Consider the following 26,935-nt stretch of genomic DNA (forward strand, 5'->3'; position numbering starts at 1 on the left):
TTTTATTTTATTTATTTTGAGTGTCACAACCACTCAAAATTATTTTCTTCTCGCTCAGGATTTGGTTTAATTTCACTGACTGGTCCAACAAGATTAAAAAAGTCTAGAACTGTGGTTCCCAACTGGTAGGTCGCGGTCCAAAAGTCGGTCACGGGTCCATTCTAAATTTGCCGGCAGTGACTTGTGAAGGTGTCAAGTTTGTAAAAAAACATGATATATTTTTAAGTACAGTGAATTTCCAAAACAGAGCTGTTATATTTAAGTATCATTTCTGTTTATTCTTGCAATATTTTTTTATTGCTTTGCTTTCTAAGCAAACATGTTGTTTACATTTTGTGAAATGAAATTGAATATGTGGTAATTTATAATATATATATTAATTTGTGGACCTTGAACTAATGACTTTGGAGAAATCTGGACACTTTGATTGGACCAGTTGGTAACTGTAACTGTAGGTAAGCCGCTCCACCAGTGGAAGTTGGCCACCAGTTCATGAAAGTCTGTGGTACGCTTGGGCCTAATCATGTGAAAGATCTGGGTAATTTTAGACCCGGGAAGTCTAGTTGTTTTGCACTTCATGCGCTGCTGATGAACTTTCATAGGAATGAGCAGGGCCCTGACTCCAGTGCTGTATCCAGTTCATGTTGTACACCCATGCCTTCCATGGAGTCCAGTGTATTTCTCTTACACGCTTTGCACACGGGAGAAGACCCAGTTCTGCAACCTTATTGTTAGATACCCCTAATCCTATAAATGAGAGGCGCCTCACACACAGCCTGTTAGTAAAAGGTCACTCACAGGTCAAAACAAAAAACGTAATGTGTTGTATTTACTAAGTTAATCCTGAGAGTTTTATGTCAAATTTATCTGATCAGAAACAGTCAGACAGTGGTCAAATAAAGGTAGTGGAGTTAAAAGTATGTCTTTCTGTGTAGTGGAGCAGAAGTAGCCTAAATACTTGAATAAAGGTACGTACAGTGCTTGAGTAAATGTTCTAAGTTACACTCTGCCACTAATAGCGGGACCACCCTTTTGTTTGGAAAAGTATCTGTCACATGATTGTCCTTTCTTTGTTTAAGTAACATTAGTTGTGCTTTAGGCTTGCAGTGTGCCGTTATTCTTTTATTTTATATGTCATTTTTGTGCTTCACACCATGTAATATGGTCTTGAGCTATAGAAATAAAATGAAAACAAAATGAAATGAATTTGGATCACTGATGGGGAAATTCAGATGTATAACTGCATACAGCCTCAAACACACAAAACAATCATTATTAATTAAAAGGTTTAACTGAGGTGGCTCTGAACCAGTGCTTATTAGAGAGTAAAAACAACAGGTTGCAGTTTTATGGGGAAGTTATGTGTCGAATTATTTCTTACTGTTGCACCGTTACTTCTTGAACTATTGACATCACTGCACTGTGTATATCTGTCCTTTATCATCTTGTTTGGATGTTTTTTCCTCACATTGCCGCTTTAATGATTAAATATTTGTTGATTTCATTTGACTGTTGGACTGGTGAGTAAATGATGCTCGTGGGAGCTGAAGGTATCCTCTGCACATATCCTTTGAACCCTGGGAATCAGCCAGAGATTTTTTTTTAGCAGGCGGGGTAATATCAGCGGTCACCGAGGTCTTCAGGTTGTGAAACACTTGTGAGCGGAGTCCAGAGGGGTGACACAGACTGCACAAGGCTATCTGTTTCTTTGATTGTGTGAACTCCTTTTTCTGCCTTTGCTGTCTTTTTCAGCGTGTGTTTAGTAATATTCCCAAACAAAATGATGACACTATTTTACTGGTTGGTCAAGGCAGTCTAATAAGCAATCATGACTGACTGAGTCATAACTCTCAGATGCACAGTTAAGTTTATTAAAGTTGTTATGTTTTTTTAATGCATTGTATTAGTGGGTTTTTTTTTTTTTTTTGGTGACAAACAGGATATAAGGGATTGGAAAAGAAATGATTGTTAGACTTTTTAATTTAAATTTTGGATATATATTTTTTTCTAATAAATAAATAAATGTTTTCTGCCTTTTTTGCAGCAGAAAGGACACATTCTAGTTGTTTGTAGTTTATTTTGAAATAATGTGTCTTTAATCAGTTTGCTGATCTTTAAATTCTAATTTACTTTCTTAAGCAGAAATATGTGAGAAAATATTCTGCTCAGTAAAAAAAAAATCATTCTTGATACATTTTCAGATGCATGTCCTTGGAAACCAGCTCCAGTTGATAAGAATTTGCTGGCGTCAGGGATTGTGTTTCAGAAATGCTTTTTCTCAAGTCACGTTGCCTCTCAACATGAAGGCGACCAATAGTCTGAGAGGCACGTAGACCCGCTGCTATAAAGCTGGCCGCGAGCTGAGGCGTCTTCATGCATTAGCAAACGCGGATCCTGCGCTGCCATTTGATTTTCACTGACACGCTCACTATTACGTCGGACAATGCTGCGGGTCAGGTGTCTGAGAGGAGGTAGCAGGGGGGCCGAGGCTGCCCATCTGATCGGAGCCATGGTTGGTATTATGGTGGTTTCATGTGTTCTTATTGTTTTTACAAAAAGAAATTAGAGAAAAGTACATTTTTTTGTTTGTTAAAAGCACAAATCAGTAAACGTGAATAAAGAAATTATGGTCGACATTTAGGCTATACGTCTGAGCTGCTTCTTGAGATCATTGATTTATTAATTTTTTTTGTCTGATTAAGCATTTTAGTTGAAAAATTCAATTTGAAAAAATCACTCATTATGTCAGGGACCTTAGTCCAAGGTTTGATTTGTTTCTAACAACTGAGAGAGCTGTGTCTATGTGTGTGTGTGTGTGTATGTGTGTTTGCGTGTGTGTGTGTGTGTGTGTGTGTGTGTGTGTGTGTGTGTGTGTGCGTGCGTGCGTGCGTGTGTGCGCGCGCGCGTGTATGCGTGCGTGTGTTTGGTGGCTGAGTGACAACGAACAGCTGTTTGGCGCAGATGCGCTCCCAAACTCAGTGACATGGGAGCCGCTCCTGAGCCAGCTCGCCTATCTGTGGAGATAGCGGTTTCTTAAGAACACGTGTACTTTAACACCAAACAAATTGCTAAACTAATTGCTTTATTGGATCGTTTCTCTGTGATACCACACTGTGTTATCAGCCTACAGTTTAACTGTGTTTGAATTAGCCCTCTTATTCGAGCTGCAGCCAAGTCATTCATTCATTTGATTACATCTAAATCCACTTAATATCGGGCACTAAAATAAAATAATACACAAAACAAAAATATATTTAAAAAAATGTTAATTACGCAGAGCTAGTTTACAATTATTATGGAGAGTGAATTTATATGTGAAAACGTTATTTTTTGTTTTAGATAGGTGCATCTAAAATGGTCTATTAAATGTAAACAACTGGCACATTTTCTCAGTATCTACAATTTCACTGTACTGAAGGCAATTTTTGAGCTGTAGATGTTTTTATTGATTGATTGATTGATTGATTTATTTATCTATTTATATTGAATTTTTAAGTCTTGATCCATTTTCTTCCCTCCTCAGCTCGGCCGGGCAGTGACTGGATGGGTGCAGAGGGCCTTCCAGAGCACTTCCAGTGCAGCAGCTGCACAGCCGCACCTTGCAGCAGCTGAACACGTTACTGAGCCTGCGCTGCAGGAATGTCCTGTCTGCAGCTACAATGAATGGGACCCCCTTGAGGAGGTGATTGTGGGTCGTGCCGAAAACGCCCATGTGCCTCCCTTCACTGTGGAAGTGAAAGTAAGCCATAATGTTAAGACGACCTCTGTGACACACATTACATAATGATGCTGCTGTGTATATTACCTGACAAAAAACAGCATCAAAACTGTAAAATGCTGCCTAAATTCACTTGTGACACTATGAGGTTAACTCCATTTGGTCATGTTGTGTACCTCTCAACAGGCTAACACATATGAGAAGTACTGGCCCTTCTACCAGCAGTATGGGGGCCAGTCTTTTCCTGCGGACCACTTGAAAAAAGCTGTTGCTGAAATTGAGGAAATGTGCAATATTCTGCGTCATGAAGGTGTCACTGTCAGAAGACCAGAGCCCATCGACTGGTCCCTGGAATACAAAACTCCAGACTTCACATCATCAGGTAAAAACAAACAAAAACAAAGATAAATCACTCACTTACATGGCCCTTCATACATACTGTCAGTGCCAATTAATGTCAAAATACTGTTAAAAATACACAACATATATTACAGGTACTGTAGTTAAATTTTGAGGTTTTTAACTTTACTTATCCTTACAAATTTGTCTTTGCATACAAAAAATATACAGTCAGTTTATCAGTTTATTATTTTTATGGATTCAATTACACAAAAGTATATGAAGCTGTTTAAACTAGCTCCCCTTTCACCAGCTGGTGCTGTTTACTTGTTGATGCATCAGTAATAATGCTCCCTTAATAGGACGATACAACACTGGCAAGGCCTTTTCTGCCTAACAAGTCATTTTAATTAAGTTTAAATATGTATGTAAGCCTTTTCTTGTAGTTAGACCTAAGTGTGTCTATGCCATTTCTACTTATATAAATGATCTGATTACTTTCTTCCACCATTGAAATTCATCTGTTTATGATAACAGTGTCAATGCATCACATTGCACTTCACAGAATATTCCAGGTAAGATCGTTTTGTATTGTTGGATCTGTTGTAGGCATGTACGCTGCCATGCCCAGAGACATCCTCATGGTTGTGGGGAATGAGATTATCGAGGCTCCTATGGCCTGGAGAGCTCGCTTCTTTGAGTACCGAGCCTACAGACCTTTGATCAAGGAGTACTTCAGAAACGGTGCTAAATGGACCACTGCTCCCAAACCCACTATGGCTGATGAGCTATATGATCAGGTGAGGCCTTATCTTGTGAGATTAGAACAGCACAGCAGCAGCACTTTTTAACCTCACCACAAAGTTATCCCCGCATTAAAACGCCTTGTTTAGGTTCTTCTTAATTCACTGAACTCTTTGTCATGCACTGTTTATTGCCCTGTGCATGGCAAGAGATTGCTGATGAACTGTTACATCATTGTTGCATGGTGTCTGTCAGGACTATCCCATCCGCACAGTGGAGGACAGACACAAGCTGGCTGCTGAGGGGAAGTTCGTGACCACAGAGCACGAGCCCTGCTTTGATGCTGCGGACTTCATCCGAGCTGGGAGGGACCTTTTTGTCCAGAGGAGTCAGGTATGACAGCTATTAAATCTGTGAGCGTGTCCACTATCTGATATGGAGGGAGATTTTCCATAAAGCACCCTAGGTGCAAATTCTGAAGTCTACAGTCTGAAGTTAAACGTCCATTGCAACGTGCACAACGAATGATTAGATAAATGTTTGGTACTGCTAAACTATAGATGTCATTCTGCACAAGGGGCCCCTGGGAAAACAAGTTGAGTTTCCCTGACCTACAGGCATCTCTGTGTGTTTGTGAATACAAATTTACTTATTATTTGCTCAAAAACTATACAGGTACATGAAAGTTCAAGCATTTGTATAACTAAACATACAGCATACATAACTCCCTAACACTTCTTCTTTTATTTTTATTTTTATTTATTTATATATTTTTTGCAGGTTACAAATTACATGGGTATTGAGTGGATGCGCCGCCATTTGGCTCCGGACTACAAGATCCACATCATTTCATTCAAGGATCCAAACCCCATGCACATTGATGCCACTTTCAACATCATCGGGCCAGGACTGGTGCTGTCAAACCCTGATCGTCCATGTCGCCAGGTACTGCTGGATGCTTTTCATTTCTCACAGTGTCCTGTGCTGTCCTCTTGTGGACTGATACCTTAACTTGACTGACATCATAAAGAGCTCCATGTTCACTTCTTCTCTTTGTCCTTTGACCTCAGATTGAAATGTTCCAGAAGGCCGGCTGGACTATTGTGAAACCTCCGACACCTCTGATTCCTGATGGTGACTGCTTAAACTGGTCTCCTCTTACATAAGCAAAACATTTTTTTTGTTTTTTTTTACTGAAAACAACCTCAACATTTCTCTCCCTTCCTGTGTAGACCACCCACTGTGGATGTCCTCCAAATGGCTGTCCATGAACGTCCTGATGTTGGGTGAGAAGCGTGTTATGGTTGACGCCAATGAAAGCAGCATTCAGAAAATGTTTGAGAGCCTCGGTAAGTTTGATAATTCAAGTTTTTATTTGTCAGATTTTGAATTGTTTAATGGTCCAATGTGTCAGATTTAGGGCGGGGGTTTTTAATATCACACAAATCACAAATCACTGACCCCAGACAGGACATTTGTGTTTTCACATCAGCCACCTTAGTTCCACTCGACTTGCACATGAGAGAAGTTTCAGTTGGCTGCATTCTGCCACCTCACCACTAGATGCTGCTAAGTCTTACACATTGGACATTTAAGATACATTTCAACAGATGTTTTGATCATCCAACTTATCTGTTAGGAGAATACACTGTATTTGATGCATAAATGTGTTTTTGTTGCAGGTATCAAGACCATAAAGGTGAATATTCGCCATGCTAACTCCCTGGGTGGTGGCTTTCACTGCTGGACAACCGATGTCCGCCGCCGCGGTACCCTGCAGTCCTACTTCCACTAGCCTTGCCAGAAACAGGCAGTTTTTATTGAGCTTTAAAGATTAAAGCCTCAGTCCGGAATATTAATTCCACTTTAATTATTGAATCTTTATCGTCAGTCGAGCATGTCTTTTAACACTAATCACAAATCTACAGTTGGCAAATTTTTGAATACACGTTTGAAATTTGTGTGTTTGGGTGTCACCTGCTGCAGCTCAAAGCCAAAGCAGTTTATTCTTTAAACCTGGATAAAACAAACTTAATGATCTTGATGAAGACAGGTGGCACCAAAGTCCTTTTCTGGAATGAGTCTTTATGTCTGAAATGAACATATATGAATTGTTTTGATTTGACATCGCTGTGCATAACAGGGCCTTTGCAAACAGCTTTGTTCAGATACAGTATATGTACTACATGTTTATGTATACACTATATATGCTCAATAGCAACAAATGAACATAACTTTACTTCGATCAGTAATCTCAATATTAACTGCATTTCTGGCCTGGCTATTGTGAAGCTGAATTATGGCTCATACATCTAAAAAGTCATAACTTTGAGGACAAGGTACAATTTGGTATGTGAAAGTCACCAAACAAGAAGGAGAGAAGCTACCTCCTCATGGAAACACCATAATTTTTCCAAAGTTTTTTTTTATTATTTTTATTTGAAAGAATGTATTAAAGTTGTGAAGAAGGTCATTAAACAATATTAATTTCGTATCGCTAGTATATTATTTTGTAAAGATTTTAATTGATTCAAAAAGACAAAGTTCTATTTATATTTTTCATACTCTTTATTGGATTTCCCTACAATTAGTGTTTTTATATATTTACTTAAAAAGTATGCGGTCCATATCAGATATTGTGTACCTTTTGCCTTTTCTCCGTTTGCAAATCTGGGCCAGTTATATGCTACTAGTCATTCTTGCTGAACTTATTGGCTGCTTTTGTGTGCAACGCAGAAATGCCTAAGAATGATAGATGTCTTGTTGTGAGGATGTTTTATGATCCTTTGCTGCATCTACAGTTGGATATGAGATGTTTACCTCTTCAAGTCTGCCTTGATATTTAGTTTGCAACAATTAATTCAAGGGAAGTTATGGCTCAACAGAGGAATGCAAGTGATGTTTTGTATCATGCAACATTATTAAATGTAATTATAAAGAGCTGTGTGTTGGTTTCTTCTCATATTATTTGTTATATTCAATATTTTTGTGTTTGTTTATCGACCATTACTGGCATGGATGCAATACTGAAAGGACCCACTGGACCCAGGCCCGGGGGCTCAGGGGGTCCCTAAGCATGAGCTTCTGTGTGAAGTCAAAGGGTTCAATCATTTATTTAAATAACAGAGTCTCATAAGTCCAATAGTAAAGAAAAACTGAAAGAACAGTCCAAAAATTCACTTTAAATATGCCTCAAGAATGATACATTTTTAAAGTATTAACTGCAAACACTTTCATTCATTTAAATAAGTGTCTGTTAAGTCACTATCTGTCCAGATTTTTTTGGCTTTTACTTGAATATATTTCATAGAGAAATGTAGTGGACTAGAAGCCTTAAGTAATTACCGTAGTACAATAAATATACTCACTGGTAATTAAGATAACACCACCACAGGCTTAGTAGAATAGATTAGGCCATGTAGCGTCACACTGATCGAAGAACTTGGTATCTGTTATATCTGTTGACCCGTTTGATAAATGGCACTATGTTTACTATAACACCTTCACATCTGTAAACATTAACTATGCTGATGTGTCAGTGGGAGAAGCATTACATCATATATGACCAGGTGTAATCGATGTCTCAAGATAAATCACAGGCCTTGTTGTGAGTGGTGTGTCCAAGCATTTTTTTACAAGGGGGGCCCAAGTTAGGCTCTGACGTATGCAGGGGTGGCATGAAGTACGAGCACTGCTTCATGCACACGCTTCGACATAGCTTTGATTTACCATTTTTGTCTCCACTAGCCATGCCTATGTTAATTACTAACATTGCAGTGTCTTATATCCCTGTTTATTGTTTAGTTTAAAATATAAATAGACCTACAAGTCATAACACAACAGAGTGACACCGCACACATTTAAAATAAAGTTTCCATACTTTATTAAATAAATTGCTCCCCCAAAAGTAAATAGTATGATCAAAAGTATAAATTGCCAACAGTATTCAAGTACCAAAAAATAAAACTAAATTTAATCCTGTAAGAGCAAACTTTTTAATAGTTGTGTCAGTTTATTTCTTTGTAAAATTAGTCAGGTTAGACATTACTCTGGCACATTACTGCCTCTCAGGTTTGAGACTGAATTAGACCGATAGACATAAACTCTGTTTACACCTCAAACTGACTCAGCAGATAGCCAGTCATAATTTGGTGATATCTGGCAGATCATATAACAAAGATGGCTGTGGCTGATGGCCACTTCTTAGACACGCCCATGGAGCAGTTTCACGTAAACATGTTGTTTCTTGTTAAATTTCTTAAAGTCAAAGTACTCATCATGCCAGTGGCGCTGTTATCATCAACAGTTTTATTTCATTCATAATTAACCTCCTTCAAGCATCACCAACTGGCGGACCGAAACGCCATCCTATCCGGACCCAGTTTGCAATGTAAAAATGAGAACAATAAAATTCAAGGAGCGTTTTATGCTTTTTCGACGGGCGTCACTGTTTAGTTAATACGGTAAACGTTTACCGTCTCAAATGTCAGCAATTCAGTTGATTGCTGACCTTTGTTACGCAGAGTCGCGGAAGAGAGATATTGGAGAAGTGAGAAGATATGGCCTGCTCCAAAGTAAGGAAAGTATAAAATAATTTAAATATAGAGAGACAGAGATACACAGAGAGAGAGGCTGCTCCACACTGTTCACACTTTTTTTCACTTTTTATTTCTACTTTTTACTTGAGATATTTATTTCACTTGAAAATGCGGGACTTAAGGGGGGAAAGAAGAAAAGAATGTGAAAAAAAGAGAAAAGAAATTGTTCAAAGCTGTGGCACATTTTTTCAGTATCTACAATTTCGCTGAACTGAAGGCAGTTTTAAGTTGCAGATGTATTTAATTATTTATTGATTGATTGATTTATCTATTTATTTATTTATTTATTATTATTATTTTTAAGTCTTGATCCATTTTCTTCCCTCCTCAGCTCAGCCGGGCAGTGATTGGATGGGTGCAGAGGGCCTTCAAGAGCACTTCTAGTCCCACATCTGCACAGCCACACGTTGTTGCAGCTGAACACGTTACTGAGCCTGCTCTGCAGGAATGTCCTGTCTGCAGCTACAATGAATGGGATCCACTTGAGGAGGTGATCGTGGGTCGTGCCGAAAATGCCCATGTGCCTCCCTTCACTGTGGAAGTGAAAGTAAGCAATAATGTTAACTTAACTTCTGTGACACACATTACGTAATGATGCTGCTGTGTATATTACCTGACAAAAAACAGCATCAAAACTGTAAAATGCTGCCTAAATTCACTTGTGACAGTATGAGGTTAACTCCATGTGGTCATGTTGTGAACCTCTCAACAGGCTAACACATATGCGAAGTACTGGCCCTTCTACCAGCAGTATGGGGGCCAGTCTTTTCCTGCGGACCACTTGAAAAAAGCTGTTGCTGAAATTGAGGAAATGTGCAATATTCTGCGTCACGAAGGTGTCACTGTCAGAAGACCAGAGCCCATCGACTGGTCCCTGGAATACAAAACTCCAGACTTCACATCATCAGGTAAAAACAAACAAAAACAAAGATAAATCACTCACTTACATGGCCCTTCATACATACTGTCAGTGCCAATTAATGTCAAAATACTGTTAAAAATACACAACATATATTACAGGTACTGTAGTTAAATTCTGAGGTTTTTAACTTTACTTATTCTTACAAATTTGTCTTTGCATACAAAAAAAAAAATATGATCAGTTTATTATTTTTATGGATTCAATTACACAAAAGTATATGGAGCTGTTTAAACTAGCTCCCCTTTCACCAGCTAGTGCTGTTTACTTGTTGATGCATCAGTAATAATGTTCCCTTAATAGAACCATACACTGACAAGGCCTTTTCTGCCTAACAAGTCATTTCAATTAAGTTTAAATATGTATGTAAGACTTTTTCTTGTAATTAGACCTAAGTGTGTCTATGCCATTTCTACTTATATAAATGATCTGATTACTTTCTTCCACCATTGAAATTCATCTGTTTATGATAACAGTGTCAATGCATCACATTGCACTTCACAGAATATTCCAGGTAAGATCGTTTTGTATTGTTGGATCTGTTGTAGGCATGTACGCTGCCATGCCCAGAGACATCCTCATGGTTGTGGGGAATGAGATTATCGAGGCTCCTATGGCCTGGAGAGCTCGCTTCTTTGAGTACCGAGCCTACAGACCTTTGATCAAGGAGTACTTCAGAAACGGTGCTAAATGGACCACTGCTCCCAAACCCACTATGGCTGATGAGCTGTATGATCAGGTGAGGCCTTATCTTGTGAGATTAGAACAGCACAGCAGCAGCACTTTTTAACCTCACCACAAAGTTATCCCCGCATTAAAACGCCTTGTTTAGGTTCTTCTTAATTCACTGAACTCTTTGTCATGCACTGTTTACTGCCCTGTGCATGGCAAGAGATTGCTGATGAACTGTTACATCATTGTTGCATGGTGTCTGTCAGGACTATCCCATCCGCACAGTGGAGGACAGACAGAAGCTGGCTGCTGAGGGGAAGTTCGTGACCACAGAGCACGAGCCCTGCTTTGATGCTGCGGACTTCATCCGAGCTGGGAGGGACCTTTTTGTCCAGAGGAGTCAGGTATGACAGCTATTAAATCTGTGAGGTGTCCACTATCTGATATGGAGGGAGATTTTCCATAGGTGCAAATTCTGAAGTCCAAGTTAAATGTCCATTGCAACGTGCACAACGAATGATTAGATAAATGTTTGGTACTGCTAAACTGTAGATGACCTATAGCAGTGATACTCAACTCAAGCCCTGATAGGCGACCCACTGACCATATTCTAATTAACAACTGCAATTTCTTTGTACTTTTAATGTAAACAAGGTGCCAGACTGCATTAAATAAGTATCAGAATAGAGCTTGTTTATTTAGTCTCCCCGACCCCTGACAGGTCAGAGCTAAGCCCCAAATGTCTTAGCTTCTTGGCACAGATACTTGAGGACAGCAACCGTGAAAATGTTGAAAACAGGCAATTCATTCATTATATATACTGATAAACATTGTTAATATTTGTTAGTTAACTGGGCCCCTGGACTCCTGTCATTCTGCACAAGTGGCCCCTGGAAAACAAGTTGAGTACCCCTGACCTACAGGCATCTCTGTGTGTTTGTGAATACAAATTTACTTTTTATTTGCTCAAAAACTATACAGGTACATGAAAGTTCAAGCATTTGTATAACTAAACATACACCATACATAAATTCCTAACACTTCTTCTACTGTTTTTATTTTTATTCTTTATTTATTTTTTGCAGGTTACAAATTACATGGGTATTGAGTGGATGCGCCGCCATTTGGCTCCGGACTACAAGATCCACATCATTTCATTCAAGGATCCAAACCCCATGCACATTGATGGCACTTTCAACATCATCGGGCCAGGACTGGTGCTGTCAAACCCTGATCGTCCATGTCACCAGGTACTGCTGGATGCTTTTCATTTCTCACAGTGTCCTGTGCTGTCCTCTTGTGGACTGATACTTTAACTGGACTGACATCATAAAGAGCTCCATGTTCACTTCTTCTCTTTGTCCTTTGACCTCAGATTGAAATGTTCCAGAAGGCCGGCTGGACTATTGTGAAACCTCCGACACCTCTGATTCCTGATGGTGACTGCTTAAACTGGTCTCCTCTTACATAAGCAAAACATTTTTTTTGTTTTTTTACTGAAAACAACCTCAACATTTCTCTCCCTTCCTGTGTAGACCACCCACTGTGGATGTCCTCCAAATGGCTGTCCATGAACGTCCTGATGTTGGATGAGAAGCGTGTTATGGTTGACATTAATGAAAGCAGCATTCAGAAAATGTTTGAGAGCCTCGGTAAGTTTGATAATTCAAGTTTTTTTTTGTCCGATTTTGAATTGTTTAATGGTCCAATGTGTCAGATTTAGGGTGGGGGGTTTTTTAATATCTTTCATGCCAAGGACTCCTTAGCTGAAAGACAGATGGAGCAGGGACTTTCTACCAAATATTTTGTTTAATACTGAATTGCATTTTAACTGGATGGATGGAGATTGTCAGGCAGAGAGCCACGCCAGCCTCAGGCTGCAGTCTTGACCTGTATTTACTTTTTAGGTTGGCCAGGGAGGAAAGTCCACTGGTCACAAAGATAAGGTTATGCAAAAGGAAAAATGTCATGTATTCACATTTATTTATATTTTAATTTTTGAAAAGGAAAAAAAACAAACAAATAATAGTTTGGCGCCCCCCTGCAGTAACTCTGAGGAGCCCTTGGCAGTCACAGTACACCTGTTGAAGACCTAGTATTTATGGGCATCTATCAGCAGAAATATACAGTATACAATATTCATCGCTATGTTTTCTTCAGTGTATAGTCACCTGCAAATAAGAATCCTGTTTTTCGTTCTCTTACAATGAGCTGATTATATACACATTTGGAGCAGGTCCCCTACCACAGAGTCCACCATGTTGTTCTACAGCTACAACAGAGAAATCACAAATCACTGACCCCAGACAGGACATTTGTGTTTTCACATCAGCCACCTTAGTTCCACTCGACTTGCACATGAGAGAAGTTTCAGTTGGCTGCATTCTGCCACCTCACCACTAGATGCTGCTAAGTCTTACACATTGGACATTTAAGATACATTTCAACAGATGTTTTGATCATCCAACTTATCTGTTAGGAGAATACACTGTATTTGATGCATAAATGTGTATTTGTTGCAGGTATCAAGACCATAAAGGTGAATATTCGCCATGCTAACTCCCTGGGTGGTGGCTTTCACTGCTGGACAACCGATGTCCGCCGCCGCGGTACCCTGCAGTCCTACTTCCACTAGCCTTGCCAGAAACAGGCAGTTTTTATTGAGCTTTAAAGATTAAAGCCTCAGTCCGGAATATTAATTCCACTTTAATTATTGAATCTTTATCATCAGTCGAGCATGTCTTTTAACACTAATCACAAATCTACAGTTGGCAAATTTTTGAATACACGTTTGAAATTTGTGTGTTTGGGTGTCACCTGCTGCAGCTCAAAGCCAAAGCAGTTTATTCTTTAAACCTGGATAAAACAAACTTAATGATCTTGATGAAGACAGGTGGCACCAAATATATGAATTGTTTTGATTTGACATCGTTGTGCATAACAGGGCCTTTGCAAACAGCTTTGTTCAGATACAGTATATTAACTGCGTGTTTATGTATACACTATATATACTCAATAGTAACAAAACAACCTAACTTTACTTTGATCAGTACTCATGTGCATGTGCCTATTTTTCTTCCTTATTCCCATGTTTATTCCTCATGTGAGAAAGTATCACTTTGTGACAGAATCACCTAAGTTTAGAAGTAGAAATAAACATTTTTTGAGGTAAGAAAGTAATTGTTCATACTGAAATATTTTTTTGAGATAGTATAGTAATAGTAATATCGCCAGTTTTGTAGTTAAATGAATCGAACTTAAATCACATTTATTATGTGTCTATGTAGATAACTTTCATACAAGTTGTTCTAATGTTTGTCTGTTGACTGTATGCTAAGATAGTTAATGGATACAAGAATCTGGGTTAACTGTGACTATACGTGAAAAAATGTAGCTTTTTATCCTGTGCAAAATTCATTTCATGTCACATTTCACCCCAGGCTATGTTACAACCATCACAACAAACCTCGGCTGGCCCTAAATACGCTGCCCAAAGGTTGGCCAATGTGTCATTTTGGAGGGGAGCAATTTTGGTAGTGATTTCTTTAAAAATGTATACAGTATGTTCCTATTGTTGAAAAATGCATGATGGCATTGCAGCATTGGTAGCTTTCTACGTGCTATCAGTACTTTTTTGATCACTCCAATTTTCCATGTTTTTTTGAGCCATTTCACACAAAGAGCCAGTATAAAAGAGATTAACTCCCACAGAATATCATGACATCATATTGTAAATCTTGGACAAAAATCTATTTTAAAGTCAAATTTTTATGACACAACAGGATTTGACCTCTGACCTCTATTGCTGCAGTAGGGACAATGCTGAACACCCATGCAAATGCTCTCATAACGAACTTGTTATTGATCTGATGTGCCTATAGATACCTTATATCACAGAAACAAAAATAACTTTTAAATGATATGTGACATGAATAACAATAATACTCTCATCAGGATAAACATATCTTTGTGTAGTTTCTTTTCTGACAGAATGTACAAAACTTTGGATTCTGTTTTGGGGGGTTTTATAAAAAGCTTTCTAAACAGCAGAAACATACATCTTAAAAAATAAAAAAAAATCACGAAGTGAGAAGTGGTCCCTCCAGACTGGCAGAGCTAACCGCCTGGTTCATGGAGCGCTACCTGAGAGCAAGCATTTGGCTCCCAGGCTGAAGGTAAGGGATGTGGGCCTACCTGTTGCCTTGCTGTCCTGGAACTGATCCAATAGCTATCATTTGTTGAGCTCGCTGTCTGTGGTCCGACACTGTTTGGCATTATTTGTAGTATTATTTGTATTATTTGTAGACATTAAACATGCGGGCAATAACTTGGAACAAAGACTTCATCAGGAAAAGGAGGAAACTCCACCACTCATCTTCCTTGTTGCACTTAGAGACATCACTCACCAACTGTTTTGCTCCACCTAGTCCTTAATAGCCTCCCTTCATTACTTTAGCACTCCCTCTTTCAAAAAAACACAGGCTTTACACCTAGATAAGGCCAACCCACCCAACCTGCTAGCCATGTGGTGACACAAATAACCTAGGCTGTGGGGTGACTTGTAATTTTTCCACTCCTTGTGTCTGAGACCAAATCATGTATATTCTGTTTGTATTACAGAGATGAAAGCTACAACCTCTGATAACAGAAACATGAAACTAGTTTGTTTCACATTAGATTGCACTGGCTTGAAAGTGCTCCATGATACAGACAAAACTGCCAAAAATGTTACAACCATCCCTGGTCTGCCCTGCTCATTTCACCTGACAGACTTTTCAGTGAGAAAAGGGTAAGGAATGAATTCATAAAGTTTATTTAGTATTAACATAGAAGAAATTGCGCGTTAATTCGCTAAAAATACTACCTCTGACTACTTTTTGCATTTGCAGGAGTCAGGTTTACGTGATCAAATATGATGCAATGCTTCTCCCGCTGACACATCAGCTTGGTTAATGTTTACAGGCATGAAGGTGTTACAGTAAACGTATGCAAACATGTCCACGCTCAGTGCAAATGATGGGGCAGTTCATCAATAAGGTAAGAAGATATAACAGATACAAGGTTCTCAGGTCAGTGTGACCCAGAATGGCCACATTTATTCAACTACATTTTTATAGGTATATTTATTCTACTAATGTTTTTACTTTTGACTTCTTCTGTACTACACCTTGGAAGAAAATATCATACTTTTTACTCAACAACATTTATTTGATAATTACAGTTACTCCACATTAAAAGTTTCAACCAAATACATGATTGGCTAAAATATGATGCATTGTTAATAATAACACTGATTTAAAGATTATGAAGAAGTCCACCTCGACAATAATAAAATGCAGCTAACATGAATGCATTTTCTTATCTTATTATTACCAACACTTTTTAAACTCACTCAAAAAATACGAATAAAATTAAATTAAATGAAATCTTTGAATGCACTACAAGTAAGAGGGAAAATATGCATTTTTGATTTGGGATTGAATTGTCCCTTTGAAAATAGTGCTCCATTTGGTTTAAGTGAGTGGCAGTCAAAAGTATTCTTAAAAGTCAAAGTACTGTTCATGCAAGTGGTCCTATCCGGACCCGTGGCCAGTTTGCAATAAAATGTAGAAATGAGAATAAAAATCTTCACGGAGCTTTTTTTTTTCTTTTTCGACGGGCGCCACTACTAGTTAATACGGTAAACGTTTACCGTCTCAAGCGAGCCAATCAAATTAATTGTTGCTACACAACCGCGGAAGAGAAATATGGGGAAAGTAAGGAGGTCACATCCATGGAGGAGATATGGCCTGCTACAAAGTAAGGAAAGTAGAAAATAATTTAAATAGAGAGAGACACAGAGAGAGAGAAAGAGAGATAGACTGCTCCTCACTGTTCACACTTTTTCTAAAAAGTGGCACTTTTTATTTCTACTTTTTACTTAAGAGACTTGTTATTTCACTTGAAATGTAAGCCTTAGCTTCATTTTGCAAGGAAAGGAGGGGAAGTAGAAAAGAATTTGAAAAAAGAGAGAAAAGAGATTGTTAAAAGCTCTGTTTACACGTTTTCTAAAATAGGCATTTTGTTATTCAAAGGGATTATGGTCTGTTTTCTGTTGTGCTGGAGGCCTGAAGTTCATTGTGCTGGGACTAACTTTATTTATGTAAAGGCAACTATTTGTTTTCAATACAAGTGCCATAATGCGTCTGTATGTTGAAGTTGTTGAAAATTGACTGTGAATATTGTTACAATGATATGGAATTGTGCGTTGTTGAGTTTATTTGATAGACATTATGAGGTTCAGACCTTTGCTGGGAGGAAATTTTAGTAATTTGACCTCTTTGAATTTCAGTTGAATACCCCTGCACCACAGAAAACAAATTTTACCCTGTGCATTTTCGGTACTGACCCCTGTATGTACCTGTGATCAATTTAATTTCTCCTTTTGGATAAAAAAAAGTTTAACTTAAATATCTTTTCATTTATTTCTCTGGCACTGTATCTGATGCTAGAGATTGTCGTAACGTGAAGTGCACTTAAAAAATACTTAATACAAAAATACTTTTTGCTGTCTCAGAATTCAAAACTTTGTCTGCAGGTTTGTGATTGTCTGATACCAAATAAACCATAAATTACAATATGCTGAAAGGTAAATAAAGAGGGAAAAAAAACCATTAAACTGTTGATATCTGTATTCTGCTGCCATCTAGTGGCGGACACTACAGATAGCACTATGAAGTTGTGAAACTATTAGAAAAGAAAAAAAAGCTCCTGAATGACACAAATGATGACTTATTTAAATAAATTTGAGACCACAATATTTAATTCAGCTGTATCGAATAGAAAACTTAAATATGAATACTTAATGTGACATTTTAGTACATGACATGTTTATCCTCGCTACTAATAACATAACATTTGCGCTGAGAAGGCAACATTTAAGACAACATCCTAAAGATGTTTAGATCGATTCAGATCCAAACTGAATGAATGAATGAATGAATTATTCTTTATTTCTAAATGTAAAAACAAAACACACATTAAAGCAAATGAGCTTTAGAGCAAGTGCAACTCTGAAAGTTTGCACACTAAAAAAGTCTGTCAACTTACACATCAAACTCAAAATGTTGGTATTCTTCTACTGCTTTGTATTAAATCTACATACTTTGTTCACTCTTTCTCAAACTTTAAGTTGCTCCCATCTTAATGATAAGCTGTTTTTTTGTTTTTTTTATCAGCATTTGTCTGCACTCACATATTTTTATTTCTTTTTAATTGTCTCAAGTATATTGCTGCAGCACTCCCTGCTCCTCACACAAGATCAAAGCGGGACTTGAAACAGTCCATTTGCCAGAAGAAAATGTTGGCTTTCTGTGTTTGTGCAAACCACTAATATGTTACATTTGCACATTTAATACTTATCATATCAGTGTTACAAAAGTGACAGCATTTCAGCTAATTTTGTCATCGTTATGTGGAGGGGATGGTGGAGGGCGTTACACATAGGCAAAATGCCTGCCAAGCTGCAGACCACTGTTTTAGACCAACTAACAAAAAAACTGTTTTTAAATTTATTATCAGGTTATTGCTTTGTTTCCAGTGGCTTTTTAGGCACCAAACATTGGGTTTTTTAGCGACCAGTCACTGTTTTTCCATCGTGGAAAGTGCCATAAAAAGCGCTTGTTTTTCACCAAGACATAGCTGAACTTCCAGCTGGGATTGTGCCACCAAAACTGGGTATTTTAAGCCAAAACATGATCTTTTCCAAACCATAACCAAGTGCTTTTTGTGCCTTAATCTACCCACAGTGTAGCAAGTTCAGGAAACCAACTAAACGCTGCTGAGAAGCTGAGGTTGGGTTTACTCATTTGACATGTCAATAAAAAAGATTTGCTGAGCTCCCCCCCAAAACATGTTAAATAAATTTTATTAGTGAAAAGAATCAACTTATTGGATCGTGCAGTGTAGTGGCATTCCTTCTCAGTGTCAAAAAGGCCACTCAGGAGATGACAGGAGATGTAATCCAGTTTAAAATCTTTACTGAAAAAATGTTAAATTACACTCAGTCACTCAGTAGAAAAAGCACATGCTCCCGTGCCTCATGCAGCTCTCTGCTCAACTACACTGCACACGACGTCAAGATTAAAGGGAGCGTCCTATCAAAATTCAACATGCATGCATTTTTATCTTTTTACGTTTTGATAAATAACTAACATAACTACAGTGTCTGAACTGAATGAATTTGTATGATTGTTAACTTATTTTCATATTGTGGTTCTTACATGCACTAACTTAGAATTAAAATAATCACAGCAAACAAAGAAAGTGAGTGTCAGACAAGTAAAGTAGGGCTTGACCTCAGACTCTCAGTGACTTTTTGTTTGTTTCATGCATTTGCAACATTTTTGTCAACCAAACATACAGCGTCCCACTCACCCTCACTCCCAGTAATCACACAGTTATGAGTCAGTTATGAGTGTCACCGCACATATCCATGTGGCCCAGCTCTCCCATTAACAGCAATCACAAAATAATAAGTAATAAAAACAAAACACTCACATGAAATGTAACAAAACCATCCCGAACCTTATTAATATTACAGATTTCACTCCTTTCTAAATGAATCTCTCCCCCACACACGTTAACCACAGCATTGTTGAAATGTTAAATTTCAACATGAAGGTTCAACATATCTACTTACTATAACATGCAATTGTAACATATCTGTGGTTTGTCAAAATGTACAATCCAAATACTTCTGGAGTCAATTGGATTCTTCAAACTGTGACCAAAGGTGAACACACTAATGCCGTTAAAAGACCTCTTTTTAAAGGTATCCATTTAAGAGTGCATCTGAATTCACAACTTCAACAGGACCAAAACAGTTTCAAGAGACACATCCGGGCTATGTGCGGCTCCCTGACATTTGGCACAAGCACGCTGCCTATTTAACTGCTTCACCTTTGTCACAATGTGACTTGGATCAGGCACCGCAGGCTGAATGCTATCAGGCTACAGCTGCGGCCTGTGACGAGGCCTGCAGCTTCCTCCCACGCTGATAAATCACATTCAGAATCGCCCTCTGAATTGAAGGTGACTGTGCGTTAGGACAGGTTCACTAGAAGTCGCTTCTCGTCACAGCTGTTCAGTCGCACCTCATTTTCAACCACCCTCTGCTTCTATGTATTAGTCTTCTGCAGATGGATTGCTTGTTTGTACAGCTGCTTAATTGCGCAACAGCTGCCTCAAACAACTGTCTCTAAACAGGAGAATTGATTGGGATCTGGTAATGATTAGGCTCCAGTGTCTGCGGGGGAAACAGCAGTCATCTTCTCATATTCCCTTCTCAACCATGGGTGACTTAAGAGTCTGAATTTGGTCCAGAAAATTCAGCCAGAGAGAAGCTACATGTTCAGATCTCCAAAGCTTTACAAAGCATACATGCAGCATATCAATAAATGTGTCTCAGAGCGGTGCCACGCTTTCGAGCGACACCGTCTGTGAACCAAGCCTCAAGCGGGCTCTGTGTTTGGATAATTCTCCCCAGGAGAAATTTTTTAAAATCTCAACAGCTTAACTGTCCGTTTTGAAGCATTTCTCAAACAAAAATCTTTTAAATAGGGTTTTCAAAGTTTTGATGGCCGAGTGCTGTTTTAGGCCCAGAATATGACTGAGGGCCGCTCATAAAAAGTACACACATTATGACATTTTTTTTTTAATGTCTTTTCAATAACATTTTTTATTAACACTTTACAAAAAGTTGAATAGTTAAAGCTGATGTAACACTCATATTACATTATAGTTTTCCACTTTTTAATACATTTGAAAGTAATTCAATAGAGATATTAGTGTTTGACATTAATTGTATCTACCCACAGCAGTCAAGTAACAGCATCTGCAGAGGTACAGCAATGCCACTTGCACAAACTACATGCAGAACTGCACTAAACTGTAATATTAGAACTGGCAGTGATAATATCAGCAATTTGTTATGTTGATCTATGATCATGATTGCATGTACTAACAATTTGGGAGGAATATTTATCTTTATTCCTAATATTTATTCATAAGTACTGCCTAGTCTCAGATTAATGTGCAGAAATGTTGGGGGGGGGGTGGGGTTGCCTATTTTTGGACAAACATAAGCTACATGGTGGTAATGTAAGATGCTGAAAATGAAAAACACAGAAAACGTCACACATAATTTTGGTCAAAATCAAAGCAGTAGAGAACAAGACATCCTGAATTTCATCTGATTCAGCTCCAAAATCGCTGTATAATGCAATCAAAAGTAGCTTTCTAGACTCTTTCTGTCCAATAAATGACCTCATCTTTAAACCCTATGCCCTCAGTTTGTAACACAGACTGTTTTGAATTTGTAGACTCCAAGACCACCCACAAAAAGTTAAAAGGATATTTAACGATTGTTTTAACAGACTGTATCATACCACTATACCAGTGATGAGTGGTGGCCTTTACGTGTAAAATTTCTTGATTTTTTTGAAATTCTTTTATTAGTTGACTGATATCCAATTAGTTCAGGAAATGACCAACATTTTCAAAACAGAAAGAAAAGTACAATTAGTCCTTGGTTTCTTAGTCTAAATATAGGCCAGGGTCACTTATAAAAGAAGTCAAAACAGTGCGTTAAAGCTCTATCACCAGTATAAACTAGCAAATTCACTGCTATCATATAATCATGTTATTCAGTGGAAAACTTTACTCGTCATACTTTTGTGAAAAAGTTTTTCTCTTTGTCAAAATGGTTTGTTCCTCTAATGGCCTTTAAATAATACAAACTTTTTTTAAGGATTCCTTTAAATGCCATTTTCTATTTTCTCTCTTTTTGTGATTACAGGAAGTTGGATTAATATTTGATATGCTGGAGTTCTGGTCTCTAAAACACATCATTCATTCAGCCGTGTGTCGCTGACCTGCAGCAGAGAGGACAGTTTATAGGATCCTGAGTTTATCCACATCGGTGAGGTTTCATGCACATGCTTTAATCTAATTTGTCTTAACGTTTCCATTGTAAAATGAATGACAGTTCTGCACTGGATAGCTGCCAAGAACTGCATGTTGAACAAAGATACTGTAAGCACAATGTGGGCAGACAATACATAATACAGCAGCATCGCCGCAGACAGTGTAGTGAAAAAACTTTTTCTGTGTTGCGTCTGGATGTGTGAGATACAGCCACTGAACTGTTCAGTCATGGGCAGATAATGAGACAATGGACACCTGGGCACAGACGTGCAGTAGGCCCTACAACCTCTCCCACACAGGAGCAAGATACACAAACTTTATAGTTGTTTGCCTTCTTTTTGTTGTTGTTTGGTATTTTTTTGTGGTCATTTTGTGACTCTGTGTGGTTGTTTTGCCCCTTTTGTTGCTGCTTTGAGTCTCTTTGTGTCTCCTTGCAGCAATTTTGCATCCCTTTTGAGTAGTTTTGTCTGTCTTTGTGGGTTTTTTTTGCCTGTTTCGTAGTTGCGAGTGTCTTTGTGTCTCCCTGCAGCTGTTTAACACCCTTATAGCCTATAGCAGCATTATGTCTCTGTTGTTTTTCCCTTTTGTCGTTATTTTTTGTCTGTTTGTGTCTCCTTGCAGCTGTTTTGCATTACTTTTCAGTAGTTTTATGTCTTTTTGTGGTGTGTTGGTTTAAAACCACGAGGTGTAGAATATAGTCTAAATTAAATCTGTTGGCGCCCCCTTGTGTCAATATTAGTTAAGACACGAGCAGACTGCAATGCACAATACTTGAAAAGTGTTTGGTACTTGCAAAATGTGATGAAGAGAACCTTTTTTAAAAAATAAAAATCTTTTGAAAACAACTAATATGGCCAAAGTGGGATTGTTTGACAGCTGTAAAAATGATAAAGTAAAAGTGTTGTGCTGCTGAGTATGCTTTGATCTACAGGGGAATTATTCTTAACAAGATAAACTGTTCACTAGTTAAGACTGAAGATTTCTGCTCTCACTCAACATTTCCTTAACATCTGAATAGTTTGATCTAATGTTTTGAGTTATGTTTAGAAAGTGTTTGCCCATGACCTTCTTCCTAGTCGTGTTTTCTCTAATTTTATTGTGGTGAATCCCAGTGGACAGTACACCAGTTTTCTTGCTGTGTTTTACCAAATCTACTGTAAGCCCACCTGCTGTTTTCTAACGAAACAAGACGACCTTGAGTGCTAGAAGAAGCACTATTGCTGTTTGATACAATATTGCTATATGTTTTTTGTTTGTCTTTATTGTCCTTGCAGGGCTTCTTGATTTCCTGTTTAGTCGGGGACACAGAGGATGGGGGATCCAATGAGGATGGTGAACTGGGACAGGGAGATTAACTCCTTTCAGTAAATGGTAATGTAGCTCTTGAGCTTTACACACTATGACCACATGCTTCTAAAGCATACTATATGTGCCCAAGATACCACAACTACAAACCCATAAACCTATATTGTATTTACGAATTGAGAGAAGTCAAAGAAATATCTGCATTGCAAAATAAAAGTGGGGTTAGGTGGGACAGTTGACTCTTTAACCCTTTAAAGCCTGAGCAAATTGGCTTGATTTCCTTCACAAACATATAACAATTACCTAAAATTAGCAAGAAAGTACTGAAAAGTACAAGTAAATTACCTGAAAAATAGTAAAATAAATGACTAAATGAATAAATAAAAGTTAAAAAAAAGTCAAAAAATAAAATAAGTGAACTGGAATAAGTGCTTAAAAATTAGAATAATTTTGTGATGTAATTTTCAATATATAATTCTGAGAATTTTTTCCCTAGCTTTGTCCTTTTTCCCGTAGATATTTTCTCTAGCTTTCAAAAATATTTTAAGCTACTAATTTCTTGCAATTTATGGAATATTTCTTACCATTGCTGTTTTTTCCCATGTTTTTGACAGGAATTGCATCAATTTGCTCAGAGTTCAAAGGGTTAAAGAAAACTGTCTCCTGCTAATATGAAAATGTTCTGGTATACTGTTGCATCCTCATTTTTCTTTCTCGCTGTAAACGTCAACAGTTAGAAATTTCAATAGCAAAATTAATTTGATTGAGTATTTAACCCACCAAAATTGAGCCTAAATTGAGTTACAGACTAATTAAGTTTTAATTTTAACTTTAACTGTAAAAAAATAAAAGTCCCTTTTTGTGTTATTGAATGTGGTTAAATTGATTTGAATGCCTGGTTTCAGAAATGCAGGTGTTTATTCTGCTTGAAAAAGCTATATTTATAGTGGAAGACAGTCAAATATACTGTACGCTTCAGTCAATATCAGACTCATTTTTCAACAATTCAGTACTTTCAGTTTGGACAAGTATTCAAGTTTGTGTATCTTAAACTACACTTAAATGTCACTTATAATCAGTGCTGGAAGAATTGTATCAGGACAGTTAAAGGATATACAACTGGCACAATAAAAATGTATGCGATAGTGTGAAAAAACATATTAAACAAACAAAACAAACATATTTTAAGTTAACTTTCCTGCAGTGGCCCAACTGAAGAATGTAGCAACACAAAGTACAATGATGATAACTGATGACCAAACACACATAAATGACAGAAGTGTGAATACAGAAAACATGTCATCCTCTCATGAATAATGCAGCCAGAGAAAGCTTATAAAGTATTAAACATAATCTGCCAGTGGATTTATTTATGTGCCGTCATCTCTCACATCTCTAACACAGATTTATTTAACACTTACACTCTTTGTATTGAACTAGTTTTGTTTTATGAAAGCAATAAAACATCTGCGGCTGTGATTTTAAAGTTGGTTTAAAGGTTTATTTTTTCATGCTCTGTCTAAAGCGAGCTAGCCACAACTCCATATGATATGTTGCTTTAAGCTTAAACAAAGCCATTACCGTTGATACTAACGTTGAATCAGTAATGAGCTGTAATGTGGACAGGGTGTATTGCACATCCAACTGAGAATCAACAGCAAATTCTGCCGCTCTGGTCAGGTTTTAGTCTGTTGCAGGCCATTGTTCCAAAAGCCACACTCGTGCTTTTTGACATGCAATAAAGGGATAGTTGAGATTACTTGAAATGGTGTTGTGTGGGGTACTTATCCATAGATGGTATACTACAAACAGTAAATGTAAGTCACCACGCCCCCAGTTTGGAGAAGCAGGCTGGAGTCTGACATGGAAGGTAAGCAATTTACTGCTGCAGACACAACAAAATGTATTTTAGCCACCTAAAAAAAAATCAATATCAGTTTAAGTATATGCTATACTGAGAGTATTTTTGCTACTAAATGAAGCCATCATATCATGCTCTTCAAAACCAAACATTAAGAAGAACAATTATTTAATATTGCTGCACACGAGCTGTTGGTCTGCTGCTGCCTCAATCAGTTTTTTTGTTTCTGTTAATGTGTAACTAATGGGTTGGTTCGCTTTCACCAAAGTCAGACAATAACAAACTAACTGATCGAAGCAACGTTAGATCAGCAGCTGCCGTGTTCAGTGAGCTAAAATTACCATTTTTCTCAATGGAGTCTGGCTTTGAATAGAGCATAGATGTGGAACTGAAACTGGCCACGGCCTCCTCATCGAAAACGGGCTCTCTGATGACAAATGGTGAAAATACTCTCAGTATAGCGTACGCTTAAACTGATATCGATTTAGATGTATTTATTGAAAACTGATTTTTCATCCATCTGCATGAATGTTTTTTTCACAAATCTGATTTGATTTATTTAGCACATTGAAATGTTATACATTTCAATAAAAGGAGACATGTCATGCTGTCTTTTGTTTCATGTCTCATTGTATGTCTCTTTTGACTGTTGACTGTTACATGTTGCTGCACTTCTTTTCACTTGTTCTGTTATCACTGTATTTCACAAAAAAAAATTATACTGATTTTTTTAAAAAAAAGTTTTTAGGGGCTATGTGTTTTGCTGACCCCGATCCACAGCAGCACATTGCTTAGTGTGTCGGACTCTGCTTCTCAAAACTGCAGGCGTGCAAAATGACATCCCTATCTGTCCCTTTAAAGTGGAATTCCAGCAATTTTACGCTTAAAGGTCAGTTTGCTCGTCACAAGGAGCACCACTCTGCCCAGCTCAGTAACCAGAGGTAAATGTTGGCATTTTGCAATTCTGCAAACCACGAATATTTTACATTTCCACATTTTATCAGTGTTTCTAAAGTGACCTGATATATGAGCTGACTATGTCATCATGGAGGTGGAGGGAGTGGTGGACAGTGGATGGCATGTCACCTAGGTGCCGAGCTGGAGACTGCTGTTCAAGAACAGCAAACCACAAAACTGGTTGTCTATAGTGAGCTATTGCTGTGTTTCTACTGATTCTTTTATCTATCTATTATCTTAATATTATTTTTTGGCTTCTTTGTTTTTATTTGATAAGACATTTGAATATAGAAACAAGACACGGGGGGAAAGACAGAGGACAACATGCAGCAAAGGGCCACAGGTCGAATCGTATTCTGGATGTAGCCTCTTGGGATTCAAACCCTGTATCTCTGAACCCGCAGAGCAGGTGACTTACTCACTACACCACTGGGACCACTTTTCTTTTTAAACTGGAAACACAACAGTCAAAATGTTTGTGATGAAATTGTTAAAAAAAGATCACACATCATTCTCCTGGTTCTGGATGTACTGCCAAAGATCTTGGTTAAAGAATTAAATGAAAAAGAAAAATGCAGTGTATACAGAACAAAAAATAACAAGATATTAAATATCACTGCAGATTTACTGTTTGGCTGAGCACCATTTGGACCACAAGCATGCAGAGAATGTCTGTGTCTGTTTTTGTAGCATTTGATTGAAGACTTGTGGAGATATATGTGTTAATTGATTTTGCATATTTAGAAAGACGTAGACTGACAGACTTCTGAATCGATCATAGTTTGCAGTGAGGCAAACTTTTGTCACAATTCAGTGGATGAGAGTTCATCCCAACAAGTGACAGAAGTCTCTGACAG

At 37.8% G+C, this 26,935-nt stretch overlaps 2 protein-coding genes and 1 long non-coding RNA gene across 3 annotated transcripts; all 3 read left to right on the forward strand.

Annotated features, from left to right (window-relative positions):
• Positions 1-2,378: 2,378 nt before the first annotated feature.
• Positions 2,379-7,741, forward strand: gatm (glycine amidinotransferase (L-arginine:glycine amidinotransferase)). The gene is made up of 9 exons (XM_042488738.2): positions 2,379-2,512; positions 3,524-3,739; positions 3,905-4,100; positions 4,667-4,857; positions 5,057-5,194; positions 5,582-5,746; positions 5,872-5,935; positions 6,034-6,150; positions 6,484-7,741. The coding sequence occupies exons 1-9, from the start codon at positions 2,444-2,446 to the stop codon at positions 6,594-6,596; spliced, it is 1,269 nt and encodes a 422-aa protein (XP_042344672.2). The 5' UTR covers positions 2,379-2,443; the 3' UTR covers positions 6,597-7,741.
• Positions 7,742-9,225: 1,484 nt separating this feature from the next.
• Positions 9,226-14,954, forward strand: LOC121965349 (glycine amidinotransferase, mitochondrial). Its single transcript, XM_088075738.1, has 9 exons — positions 9,226-9,375; positions 9,731-9,946; positions 10,112-10,307; positions 10,867-11,057; positions 11,257-11,394; positions 12,076-12,240; positions 12,366-12,429; positions 12,526-12,642; positions 13,513-14,954. Exons 1-9 carry the CDS (start codon positions 9,361-9,363, stop codon positions 13,623-13,625), a joined length of 1,215 nt encoding a protein of 404 aa, XP_087931864.1. The 5' UTR covers positions 9,226-9,360; the 3' UTR covers positions 13,626-14,954.
• A 1,776-nt stretch (positions 14,955-16,730) lies between these two features.
• LOC121942443 (uncharacterized) lies at positions 16,731-26,339 on the forward strand. Its single transcript, XR_006105810.2, has 3 exons — positions 16,731-16,789; positions 21,828-21,950; positions 23,230-26,339. It is a non-coding gene; the product is annotated as an uncharacterized LOC121942443 (long non-coding RNA).
• The last annotated feature ends 596 nt before the right edge of the window (positions 26,340-26,935 follow it).

Source organism: Plectropomus leopardus, chromosome 1 (assembly GCF_026936395.1).
Source record: "Plectropomus leopardus strain MGB_pleo_1.0 chromosome 1, ASM2693639v1, whole genome shotgun sequence".
Lineage (NCBI taxonomy): Eukaryota > Metazoa > Chordata > Actinopteri > Perciformes > Serranidae > Plectropomus > Plectropomus leopardus.